Here is a 12,435-nt window from a genome sequence, read left to right on the forward strand (position 1 = left end):
GGTGGTCGCGTCCCCAGCCGTGCCGTCGCAGCTGACGAGCCCGCTCCATGGTCGTGACGATGCCTGAAGGTTTCCTCTTCTGCACATGTTATATTTATAGACAACATCCATTGTTTTGCCCATTTCCCCGTTTTTCCAGGCACGGGTTTGAGTGACTCTCCCGGGACAATATCTGTCCCCTCTTGCTTTTCCACTTCCTGAATGTTTTTATTACGATTTGGGCGTTGCCTTTTAGGGTTCGGTTTTCTGCTGATGGTTATGTAACAAAAGCGATAAGCACAAGATATGCCTTGTTTATTTAATCTGGCTCTCTGCAACTAAAACACGTGTCCTTTCACAGGCCGCCAGCCGCACCACGGCATTCTGCGCATGCGTAATTTCAGCAGCATTGATTGAGTACAAGCAAACTCTGGACCTGTTTCGACATTCGGTGCTCCATCAGCTTCAAAGTTATATTAAACCAATATTTGCTGAATAAATTCACGCCCAGAACGCCGTGCGCCATGGCATGAGAAAAGTGAAGAGGTAAAAATATGAGAAGGAGGCGTATTGATTTTGTGGCATATACACTGCACAATGACGGTGGTTATGCATTGCGGCGGAACTCAGGGGAATCCAGTCCTCCTCGACACGGCCGCAGAACGAGGCATTTGTGTACCCTCAAACTAAAGTGAAACTGAACTATTTTTGTTTATTTTACCGGGGTAAGGCCTCACTGAGCTGCATAACTCTTCTTGAGAAGCGACCTGGCCACAAATAATATCTCATCAAAGTGGCTCATCACGTGGAAATTTATAGCAGACAAATATTCTAATATTCTAAAATGTCAGGGTCGTGATCAAACCCACGAACTCCTGCATACAAAGCGAGGGAGATAACATCTCGCCACCGCGGCGCCCTTCCACTCCACTGACAGCAGCGCCGCCGTGCAACGGGCCGGTGCCACAGCCCCGGCAGCGAGAGGCCTCCCGCCCCTGCGCAGTGCCGTGACGGAGCGCCGCACTGCTCTTCGGGATGCTCTGCGGCCTGCTCCTCACGTGCCCTCACCCGACTGCGTCGGCCGCGGGTACTACGTTGCGCGCACGACGTCGGGGCCTGTGTTGTGTGCTCAGGTCCTCTGTTGGCTGAGCCGAAGCCGCGTCGCTCGTTCGTGGAACGTAACATTTTCTATAATGGGTCGCGCTCTTTAAAGCGCCTTGAAATTGTATGAGAGGGAGCTATATAAGCTGTAATTATTATTATTGTTGTTTGGGTTATGTCCGCACTTGTGAGGACGACGTAGTTATCCCCCGTGAAGCCATGCTTTATTTCACCCAAGCCAGGGCTATGTGCCAGGTATGATGATGACAATGACGGGAATAACAAAGATGATGACGATGATATTGTTGATGATGATGATGATGACGACGATGCTCTGGTGCGTTGAACCCAATCGGTGCTCCCCACTGCGCGACGACGGCGGTGCGAGGTGCAGGCGGACGTGCAAGGGTCCTCGCTCGATACCGTTGAGGGAGAGGATGAGGCAGGAGCTGCCCCCGATCGACACCATGGTGCGGTCAGCATCCGTGTCGGCGGAGAAGCCCGAGCCCGAGACGGTCACCACGGTGCCGGCCTCGTGGGAGCCTGCCGGGACGGAGCGTAGCCCATCATACAGGGGGCACGCGCTGGCGTCGCTAGCTCGTGTTCACGAGCGTCGCAGATCGTTCACTCACCCTCTTAGCTCGCGTGTGCCGCATGCAGGCTGTACGCCAGGTTGTTAACAAGCCCTAGTGCACTTAGACAGATGTGGACCGGGCATTCACATCTCGTGTTATAATAATGTTTTACTTTTTATCTGCGTCAGCATCGTTAATTCATGTAAATGGCATTTATCACAGTCGGCAAGGACCCACAGACCAAGCTGGCAGCCAGCAGCAGCCAGGTGATGAACTGGCGCTACCAACAATTGTGGAAGCTCTGCGGGCCTCTATATATGAAAATATTTAAACCAATTAATGAACGTTTATACATGCCCATGGGTTTAGTTGCATCTGCCTGGCCTAAGTGACACTGTGCCGAGACCACTTGAAATGCAAGGGAAAGTTTGCAAGTCCAAGTCCTGCTCACACGTCAACTCAGCCCGTCATTCGCTTATTATCAAATACAACGAGCATGGCATGGGAGTGGAAGACGGCAGCCTTCACGCGGCCCACTCTGTTAAGTGAGAAAATCACGATGAATGCCGTCAATGCGGCAACCCAACATCGATCATCGATCTCCTGCTCTTAAGGGCAACAACACAAGCCACGCCACTGAGCCTGCTCACATTGCCGCCTGGCTCCAAGTACCCAGTGTCACCTCCCCCACCCCCCACCCCTCCACGCTAGGGCGGGGAGGTGCGGTGACTCCACCGGAGGGAGTGGGCATCTATCCCGTGTCAGACAAACCAGAAGGGATGGAGGCCTCGGTCAACCTCCCAGTTGGGATTTTTTCTTACAGCCTTCCAATAAGGAAGCTGTGACCACCCGGGAGGCGTTTCAATTTACAAGGCAGAAGCAAAATTAGCACATTTTCAAGGTGACCCATAATTGTTTCCCGTTAGGGGATGCAGGGTTAATGATGATAATTTTTGGTGTAAAACCACCACGTGGCCAAACCAAGAGACAGATTCGCGTCATTCTATCGGCTATCAACACCCACGCTCTAAGTGAAATTGTCAGGGTGTTTTACTTTGCGTAACGAACGCGAGAAGCTTGAGTTGACTTCCCACCAACAGCATTCCCCCACGGTTATTCAGATTCCAACGCATTTTAATTCTAACATTGCTACACACGCCGAAGTTCACTCCTCTTACAGAGAGAGAGAGACCGGTAAACATTTGGCGTTTGCGCTCATAAACCCACAGTCTCCGTATTTAACTCGGCAGGAACCCTCTGGAAAAAGAAATCGCGTATAAAAAATAACAATAATGTGCACCGAGCAAGAACGTTGAATCACATTGCCTCCAACCGGACACAGCACCGACACGAGCGGACAAGTGCCGACAATGAGACAAAATGCTCCGCGTGCCACTCACTCTCTCGCTCACGCTCATCGCCACTGCTAATTTGATGCAATTGCTTCTACGGCTGGCAAGACGCCAGATCCCATCCACAGGTAAACGTCGAAGGTCCCGGCATGGCACGAGACCCCGGCGTGGCGGCAAATGCGGCCTGACCAAACTTGCTCACCCGCGTCCGGCTGGACGGCCGTGACAACCGGCGTGAGATCGGCCCTCCACGCGTAGCCGCATTCGCGCACGCACTTGGAGGGGACATTGTTCACGAAGACCTCCACCTGCAAAATGGCACGGGCAAATAAGTTCAGCATACATACATACCTGTGGAGTGCTGTGGATGGAGCACAGGCTGTAAGTGAATGGTAAGTAAGTGGTGAGTAAGTGAGTGGTGGAGTGAGTGGTGAGTAGTGAGTGGTGAGTGAGTGGTGAGTAGTGAGTGGTGAGTGTACCTGTGGAGTGCTGTGGATGGTGCGCAGGCTGTGAGTGGTGAGTAGTGAGTGGTGAGTGAGTGGTGAGTAGTGAGTGGTGAGTGAATGGTGAGTAATCAGTGGTGAGTGAATGGTGAGTAGTGAGTGGTGGAGTGAGTGGTGAGTGTACCTGTGGAGTGCTGTGGATGGTGCGCAGGCTGTGAGTGGTGAGTAGTGAGTGGTGGAGTGAGTGGTCAGTAGTGAGTGGTCAGTAGTGAGTGGTGAGTGAATGGTGAGTAGTGAGTGGTGAGTGAGTGGTGAGTGTACCTGTGGAGTGCTGTGGATGGTGCGCAGGCTGTGAGTGGTGAGTAGTGAGTGGTGAGTGAGTGGTGAGTGAGTGGTGAGTAGTGAGTGGTGAGTGAGTGGTGAGTGTACCTGTGGAGTGCTGTGGATGGTGCGCAGGCTGTGAGTGGTGAGTAGTGAGTGGTGAGTGAGTGGTGAGTAGTGAGTGGTGAGTGAGTGGTGAGTGTACCTGTGGAGTGTTGTGGATGGTGCGCAGGCTGTGAGTGGTGAGTAGTGAGTGGTGAGTAGTGAGTGGTGAGTGAGTGGTGAGTGAGTGGGGAGTAGTGAGTGGTGAGTGAGTGGTGAGTGTACCTGTGGAGTGCTGTGGATGGTGCGCAGGCTGTGAGTGGTGAGTAGTGAGTGGTGAGTGAGTGGTGAGTGAGTGGTGAGTAGTGAGTGGTGAGTGAGTGGTGAGTGTACCTGTGGAGTGTTGTGGATGGTGCGCAGGCTGTGTGGTGAGTAGTGAGTGGTGGAGTGAGTGGTGAGTAGTGAGTGGTCAGTAGTGAGTGGTGAGTGAATGGTGAGTAGTGAGTGGTGGGTGAGTGTACCTGTGGAGTGCTGTGGATGGTGCGCAGGCTGTGAGTGGTGAGTAGTGAGTGGTGGAGTGAGTAGTGAGTAGTGAGTGGTCAGTAGTGAGTGGTGAGTGAATGGTGAGTAGTGAGTGGTGAGTGAGTGTACCTGTGGAGTGTTGTGGATGGTGCGCAGGCTGTGAGTGGTGAGTAGTGAGTGGTGAGTGAGTGGTGAGTAGTGAGTGGTGAGTGAGTGGTGAGTGTACCTGTGGAGTGCTGTGGATGGTGCGCAGGCTGTGAGTGGTGAGTAGTGAGTGGTGAGTGAGTGGTGAGTAGTGAGTGGTGAGTGAGTGGTGAGTGTACCTGTGGAGTGCTGTGGATGGTGCGCAGGCTGTGAGTGGTGAGTAGTGAGTGGTGAGTGAGTGGTGAGTAGTGAGTGGTGAGTGAGTGGTGAGTGTACCTGTGGAGTGTTGTGGATGGTGCGCAGGCTGTGAGTGGTGAGTAGTGAGTGGTGAGTAGTGAGTGGTGAGTGAGTGGTGAGTGAGTGGTGAGTAGTGAGTGGTGAGTGAGTGGTGAGTGTACCTGTGGAGTGCTGTGGATGGTGCGCAGGCTGTGAGTGGTGAGTAGTGAGTGGTGAGTGAGTGGTGAGTAGTGAGTGGTGAGTGAGTGGTGAGTGTACCTGTGGAGTGTTGTGGATGGTGCGCAGGCTGTGAGTGGTGAGTAGTGAGTGGTGAGTAGTGAGTGGTGAGTGAGTGGTGAGTGAGTGGTGAGTAGTGAGTGGTGAGTGAGTGGTGAGTGTACCTGTGGAGTGTTGTGGATGGTGCGCAGGCTGTGTGGTGAGTAGTGAGTGGTGAGTGAGTGGTGAGTAGTGAGTGGTGAGTGAGTGGTGAGTGTACCTGTGGAGTGCTGTGGATGGTGCGCAGGCTGTGAGTGGTGAGTAGTGAGTGGTGGAGTGAGTAGTGAGTAGTGAGTGGTGAGTAGTGAGTGGTGAGTGAATGGTGAGTAGTGAGTGGTGAGTGAGTGTACCTGTGGAGTGTTGTGGATGGTGCGCAGGCTGTGAGTGGTGAGTAGTGAGTGGTGAGTGAGTGGTGAGTAGTGAGTGGTGAGTGAGTGGTGAGTGTACCTGTGGAGTGTTGTGGATGGTGCGCAGGCTGTGAGTGGTGAGTAGTGAGTGGTGAGTGAGTGGTGAGTAGTGAGTGGTGAGTGAGTGGTGAGTGTACCTGTGGAGTGTTGTGGATGGTGCGCAGGCTGTGAGTGGTGAGTAGTGAGTGGTGAGTGAGTGGTGAGTGAGTGGTGAGTAGTGAGTGGTGAGTGAGTGGTGAGTGTACCTGTGGAGTGCTGTGGATGGTGCGCAGGCTGTGAGTGGTGAGTAGTGAGTGGTGAGTGAGTGGTGAGTAGTGAGTGGTGAGTGAGTGGTGAGTGTACCTGTGGAGTGCTGTGGATGGTGCGCAGGCTGTGAGTGGTGAGTAGTGAGTGGAGAGTAGTGAGTGGTGAGTGAGTGGTGAGTGAGTGGTGAGTAGTGAGTGGTGAGTGAGTGGTGAGTGTACCTGTGGAGTGCTGTGGATGGTGCGCAGGCTGTGAGTGGTGAGTAGTGAGTGGTGAGTGAGTGGTGAGTGAGTGGTGAGTAGTGAGTGGTGAGTGAGTGGTGAGTGTACCTGTGGAGTGTTGTGGATGGTGCGCAGGCTGTGTGGTGAGTAGTGAGTGGTGGAGTGAGTGGTGAGTAGTGAGTGGTCAGTAGTGAGTGGTGAGTGAATGGTGAGTAGTGAGTGGTGAGTGAGTGTACCTGTGGAGTGCTGTGGATGGTGCGCAGGCTGTGAGTGGTGAGTAGTGAGTGGTGGAGTGAGTAGTGAGTAGTGAGTGGTCAGTAGTGAGTGGTGAGTGAATGGTGAGTAGTGAGTGGTGAGTGAGTGTACCTGTGGAGTGTTGTGGATGGTGCGCAGGCTGTGAGTGGTGAGTAGTGAGTGGTGAGTGAGTGGTGAGTAGTGAGTGGTGAGTAGTGAGTGGTGAGTGAGTGGTGAGTGAGTGGTGAGTAGTGAGTGGTGAGTGAGTGGTGAGTGTACCTGTGGAGTGCTGTGGATGGTGCGCAGGCTGTGAGTGGTGAGTAGTGAGTGGTGAGTGAGTGGTGAGTGAGTGGTGAGTAGTGAGTGGTGAGTGAGTGGTGAGTGTACCTGTGGAGTGTTGTGGATGGTGCGCAGGCTGTGTGGTGAGTAGTGAGTGGTGAGTGAGTGGTGAGTAGTGAGTGGTGAGTGAGTGGTGAGTGTACCTGTGGAGTGCTGTGGATGGTGCGCAGGCTGTGAGTGGTGAGTAGTGAGTGGTGGAGTGAGTAGTGAGTGGTGAGTAGTGAGTGGTGAGTGAGTGGTGAGTAGTGAGTGGTGAGTGAGTGGTGAGTGTACCTGTGGAGTGTTGTGGATGGTGCGCAGGCTGTGAGTGGTGAGTAGTGAGTGGTGAGTGAGTGGTGAGTAGTGAGTGGTGAGTGAGTGGTGAGTGTACCTGTGGAGTGTTGTGGATGGTGCGCAGGCTGTGAGTGGTGAGTAGTGAGTGGTGAGTGAGTGGTGAGTGAGTGGTGAGTAGTGAGTGGTGGAGTGAGTGGTGAGTGAGTGGTGAGTAGTGAGTGGTGAGTGAGTGGTGAGTGTACCTGTGGAGTGTTGTGGATGGTGCGCAGGCTGTGAGTGGTGAGTAGTGAGTGGTGAGTGAGTGGTGAGTGAGTGGTGAGTAGTGAGTGGTGAGTGAGTGGTGAGTGTACCTGTGGAGTGCTGTGGATGGTGCGCAGGCTGTGAGTGGTGAGTAGTGAGTGGTGAGTGAGTGGTGAGTAGTGAGTGGTGAGTGAGTGGTGAGTGTACCTGTGGAGTGTTGTGGATGGTGCGCAGGCTGTGTGGTGAGTAGTGAGTGGTGGAGTGAGTGGTGAGTAGTGAGTGGTCAGTAGTGAGTGGTGAGTGAATGGTGAGTAGTGAGTGGTGAGTGAGTGTACCTGTGGAGTGCTGTGGATGGTGCGCAGGCTGTGAGTGGTGAGTAGTGAGTGGTGGAGTGAGTAGTGAGTAGTGAGTGGTCAGTAGTGAGTGGTGAGTGAATGGTGAGTAGTGAGTGGTGAGTGAGTGTACCTGTGGAGTGTTGTGGATGGTGCGCAGGCTGTGAGTGGTGAGTAGTGAGTGGTGAGTGAGTGGTGAGTAGTGAGTGGTGAGTGAGTGGTGAGTGTACCTGTGGAGTGCTGTGGATGGTGCGCAGGCTGTGAGTGGTGAGTAGTGAGTGGTGAGTGAGTGGTGAGTAGTGAGTGGTGAGTGAGTGGTGAGTGTACCTGTGGAGTGCTGTGGATGGTGCGCAGGCTGTGAGTGGTGAGTAGTGAGTGGTGAGTGAGTGGTGAGTAGTGAGTGGTGAGTGAGTGGTGAGTGTACCTGTGGAGTGTTGTGGATGGTGCGCAGGCTGTGAGTGGTGAGTAGTGAGTGGTGAGTGAGTGGTGAGTGGTGAGTAGTGAGTGGTGAGTGAGTGGTGAGTGTACCTGTGGAGTGCTGTGGATGGTGCGCAGGCTGTGAGTGGTGAGTAGTGAGTGGTGAGTGAGTGGTGAGTGAGTGGTGAGTAGTGAGTGGTGAGTGAGTGGTGAGTGTACCTGTGGAGTGTTGTGGATGGTGCGCAGGCTGTGTGGTGAGTAGTGAGTGGTGAGTGAGTGGTGAGTAGTGAGTGGTGAGTGAGTGGTGAGTGTACCTGTGGAGTGCTGTGGATGGTGCGCAGGCTGTGAGTGGTGAGTAGTGAGTGGTGGAGTGAGTAGTGAGTAGTGAGTGGTGAGTAGTGAGTGGTGAGTGAATGGTGAGTAGTGAGTGGTGAGTGAGTGTACCTGTGGAGTGTTGTGGATGGTGCGCAGGCTGTGAGTGGTGAGTAGTGAGTGGTGAGTGAGTGGTGAGTAGTGAGTGGTGAGTGAGTGGTGAGTGTACCTGTGGAGTGTTGTGGATGGTGCGCAGGCTGTGAGTGGTGAGTAGTGAGTGGTGAGTGAGTGGTGAGTAGTGAGTGGTGAGTGAGTGGTGAGTGTACCTGTGGAGTGTTGTGGATGGTGCGCAGGCTGTGAGTGGTGAGTAGTGAGTGGTGAGTGAGTGGTGAGTGAGTGGTGAGTAGTGAGTGGTGGAGTGAGTGGTGAGTGAGTGGTGAGTAGTGAGTGGTGAGTGAGTGGTGAGTGTACCTGTGGAGTGTTGTGGATGGTGCGCAGGCTGTGAGTGGTGAGTAGTGAGTGGTGAGTGAGTGGTGAGTGAGTGGTGAGTAGTGAGTGGTGAGTGAGTGGTGAGTGTACCTGTGGAGTGCTGTGGATGGTGCGCAGGCTGTGAGTGGTGAGTAGTGAGTGGTGAGTGAGTGGTGAGTGTACCTGTGGAGTGTTGTGGATGGTGCGCAGGCTGTGAGTGGTGAGTAGTGAGTGGTGAGTGAGTGGTGAGTGTACCTGTGGAGTGTTGTGGATGGTGCGCAGGCTGTGAGTGGTGAGTAGTGAGTGGTGAGTGAGTGGTGAGTAGTGAGTGGTGAGTGAGTGGTGAGTGTACCTGTGGAGTGTTGTGGATGGTGCGCAGGCTGTGAGTGGTGAGTAGTGAGTGGTGAGTGAGTGGTGAGTAGTGAGTGGTGAGTGAGTGGTGAGTGTACCTGTGGAGTGTTGTGGATGGTGCGCAGGCTGTGAGTGGTGAGTAGTGAGTGGTGAGTGAGTGGTGAGTGAGTGGTGAGTAGTGAGTGGTGGAGTGAGTGGTGAGTGAGTGGTGAGTAGTGAGTGGTGAGTGAGTGGTGAGTGTACCTGTGGAGTGTTGTGGATGGTGCGCAGGCTGTGAGTGGTGAGTAGTGAGTGGTGAGTGAGTGGTGAGTGAGTGGTGAGTAGTGAGTGGTGAGTGAGTGGTGAGTGTACCTGTGGAGTGCTGTGGATGGTGCGCAGGCTGTGAGTGGTGATTAGTGAGTGGTGAGTGAGTGGTGAGTGTACCTGTGGAGTGTTGTGGATGGTGCGCAGGCTGTGAGTGGTGAGTAGTGAGTGGTGAGTGAGTGGTGAGTGTACCTGTGGAGTGTTGTGGATGGTGCGCAGGCTGTGAGTGGTGAGTAGTGAGTGGTGAGTGAGTGGTGAGTAGTGAGTGGTGAGTGAGTGGTGAGTGTACCTGTGGAGTGTTGTGGATGGTGCGCAGGCTGTGAGTGGTGAGTAGTGAGTGGTGAGTGAGTGGTGAGTAGTGAGTGGTGAGTGAGTGGTGAGTGTACCTGTGGAGTGTTGTGGATGGTGCGCAGGCTGTGAGTGGTGAGTAGTGAGTGGTGAGTGAGTGGTGAGTGAGTGGTGAGTAGTGAGTGGTGGAGTGAGTGGTGAGTGAGTGGTGAGTGGTGAGTGAGTGGTGAGTGTACCTGTGGAGTGTTGTGGATGGTGCGCAGGCTGTGAGTGGTGAGTAGTGAGTGGTGAGTGAGTGGTGAGTGAGTGGTGAGTAGTGAGTGGTGAGTGAGTGGTGAGTGTACCTGTGGAGTGCTGTGGATGGTGCGCAGGCTGTGAGTGGTGAGTAGTGAGTGGTGAGTGAGTGGTGAGTGTACCTGTGGAGTGTTGTGGATGGTGCGCAGGCTGTGAGTGGTGAGTAGTGAGTGGTGAGTGAGTGGTGAGTGTACCTGTGGAGTGTTGTGGATGGTGCGCAGGCTGTGAGTGGTGAGTAGTGAGTGGTGAGTGAGTGGTGAGTGTACCTGTGGAGTGTTGTGGATGGTGCGCAGGCTGTGTGGTGAGTAGTGAGTGGTGGAGTGAGTGGTGAGTAGTGAGTGGTCAGTAGTGAGTGGTGAGTGAATGGTGAGTAGTGAGTGGTGAGTGAGTGTACCTGTGGAGTGCTGTGGATGGTGCGCAGGCTGTGAGTGGTGAGTAGTGAGTGGTGGAGTGAGTAGTGAGTAGTGAGTGGTGAGTAGTGAGTGGTGAGTGAATGGTGAGTAGTGAGTGGTGAGTGAGTGTACCTGTGGAGTGTTGTGGATGGTGCGCAGGCTGTGAGTGGTGAGTAGTGAGTGGTGAGTGAGTGGTGAGTAGTGAGTGGTGAGTGAGTGGTGAGTGTACCTGTGGAGTGCTGTGGATGGTGCGCAGGCTGTGAGTGGTGAGTAGTGAGTGGTGAGTGAGTGGTGAGTGAGTGGTGAGTAGTGAGTGGTGGAGTGAGTGGTGAGTGAGTGGTGAGTAGTGAGTGGTGAGTGAGTGGTGAGTGTACCTGTGGAGTGTTGTGGATGGTGCGCAGGCTGTGAGTGGTGAGTAGTGAGTGGTGAGTGAGTGGTGAGTGAGTGGTGAGTAGTGAGTGGTGAGTGAGTGGTGAGTGTACCTGTGGAGTGCTGTGGATGGTGCGCAGGCTGTGAGTGGTGAGTAGTGAGTGGTGAGTGAGTGGTGAGTGTACCTGTGGAGTGTTGTGGATGGTGCGCAGGCTGTGAGTGGTGAGTAGTGAGTGGTGAGTGAGTGGTGAGTGTACCTGTGGAGTGTTGTGGATGGTGCGCAGGCTGTGAGTGGTGAGTAGTGAGTGGTGAGTGAGTGGTGAGTAGTGAGTGGTGAGTGAGTGGTGAGTGTACCTGTGGAGTGTTGTGGATGGTGCGCAGGCTGTGAGTGGTGAGTAGTGAGTGGTGAGTGAGTGGTGAGTGAGTGGTGAGTAGTGAGTGGTGGAGTGAGTGGTGAGTGAGTGGTGAGTAGTGAGTGGTGAGTGAGTGGTGAGTGTACCTGTGGAGTGTTGTGGATGGTGCGCAGGCTGTGAGTGGTGAGTAGTGAGTGGTGAGTGAGTGGTGAGTGAGTGGTGAGTAGTGAGTGGTGAGTGAGTGGTGAGTGTACCTGTGGAGTGCTGTGGATGGTGCGCAGGCTGTGAGTGGTGAGTAGTGAGTGGTGAGTGAGTGGTGAGTGAGTGGTGAGTAGTGAGTGGTGAGTGAGTGGTGAGTGAGTGGTGAGTGTACCTGTGGAGTGTTGTGGATGGTGCGCAGGCTGTGAGTGGTGAGTAGTGAGTGGTGAGTGAGTGGTGAGTAGTGAGTGGTGAGTGAGTGGTGAGTGTACCTGTGGAGTGCTGTGGATGGTGCGCAGGCTGTGAGTGGTGAGTAGTGAGTGGTGAGTGAGTGGTGAGTGAGTGTACCTGTGGAGTGCTGTGGATGGTGCGCAGGCTGTCCCCCTGGATGGGCTGCAGGAGTCCCCCGCGCTGCACCGTGGTCACGCTGACGCTGGCGTTGATGCCCCTCAGACCTGCACCGTCCACCTGCACAGAGCGCGCATGGCACCCACCGCTCACCCATCGCTCACCCACCAAACATCCACCACTCACCCACCAAACATCCACCGTGCGCCCACCGCTCACCCACCAAACATCCACCGTGCGCCCACCGCTCACCCATCGCTCACCCACCAAACATCCACCGTGCACCCACCGCTCACCCACCAAACATCCACCGTGCGCCCACCGCTCACCCACCAAACATCCACCGTGCGCCCACTGCTCACCCACCGCTCACCCACCAAACATCCACCGTGCGCCCACCGCTCACCCATCGCTCACCCACCACTCACCCACTACTCACCCACCACCAAACCAAAGCTCAACCACCAAACCTCCACCTCCCCTCTCCCACTCATCCACCGTACATCCACCATTAATCCACTGCCTATCGGCTGTTAATCCACCACACACAAACTGCTCATCCAGCACTCCCATAGAGCCACACGGCAACACAATGCATCGGCACACAGAGTCGCAGTGCCAGAGAAGAGGTAGGATTTGAAGGTAAATTAACCACGCGCTCGTGGATTACCCTGTACGTGTCCAACAGCCTCGTAACGTAGTGATGCCACGTTGACAAGTCAAGGCTCCGAGGGTCTGGGGGTGGGGGGGGGTTTCTGCATCATCTACGTGGGGAATTACCCCACGAGCACAACGAGCAGGTAGAGATTGTGCTACGGGTGAGGGCAGCCATTGCTGCCCCGAGACGGTCCAGTTTTGCCATGGGTGGTGGGGATGAGAACGAGGGGGGGTGGGTGAGTGCGGAGGGAACCTGCAGGAGCGGCTGGGCCCCTGGCGCCGTGAGCCACTTGATGGTCCAGCTGTGCCCGGAGCAGCTGCCGCTGGCGTCGCGCGTCACCGCCAGCTGCCCGGCCTCGCCGGCGGCGCTCTGCAGCGCGGCCTGCAACTCCTCGGCCGACACGTCATGCGGCAGTCCTGTGGGG

General features: G+C 54.7%; 1 protein-coding gene across 3 annotated transcripts in view; it reads right to left on the minus strand.

Moving 5' to 3' along the window:
* Nucleotides 1-12,435, minus strand: part of PKHD1L1 (PKHD1 like 1) — a 171,392-nt gene that overhangs the window by 103,685 nt on the left and 55,272 nt on the right. For all 3 annotated transcript variants that reach the window (XM_032954632.2, XM_032954633.2, XM_076067198.1), the window contains 4 exons: nt 12,264-12,427; nt 11,354-11,473; nt 3,210-3,315; nt 1,504-1,623 (listed from right to left, as the gene is read on the minus strand). In XM_032954632.2, coding sequence (XP_032810523.2) covers nt 1,504-1,623; nt 3,210-3,315; nt 11,354-11,473; nt 12,264-12,427 — 510 coding nt within the window. The remainder of the gene's footprint in view (nt 1-1,503; nt 1,624-3,209; nt 3,316-11,353; nt 11,474-12,263; nt 12,428-12,435) is intronic.

The sequence above is a fragment of the Petromyzon marinus genome, chromosome 15 (assembly GCF_048934315.1).
Source record: "Petromyzon marinus isolate PM22_M1 ecotype Great Lakes invasive population chromosome 15, UKy_Petmar_22M1.pri1.0, whole genome shotgun sequence".
In the NCBI taxonomy this organism is placed as follows: Eukaryota; Metazoa; Chordata; class Hyperoartia; order Petromyzontiformes; family Petromyzontidae; genus Petromyzon; species Petromyzon marinus.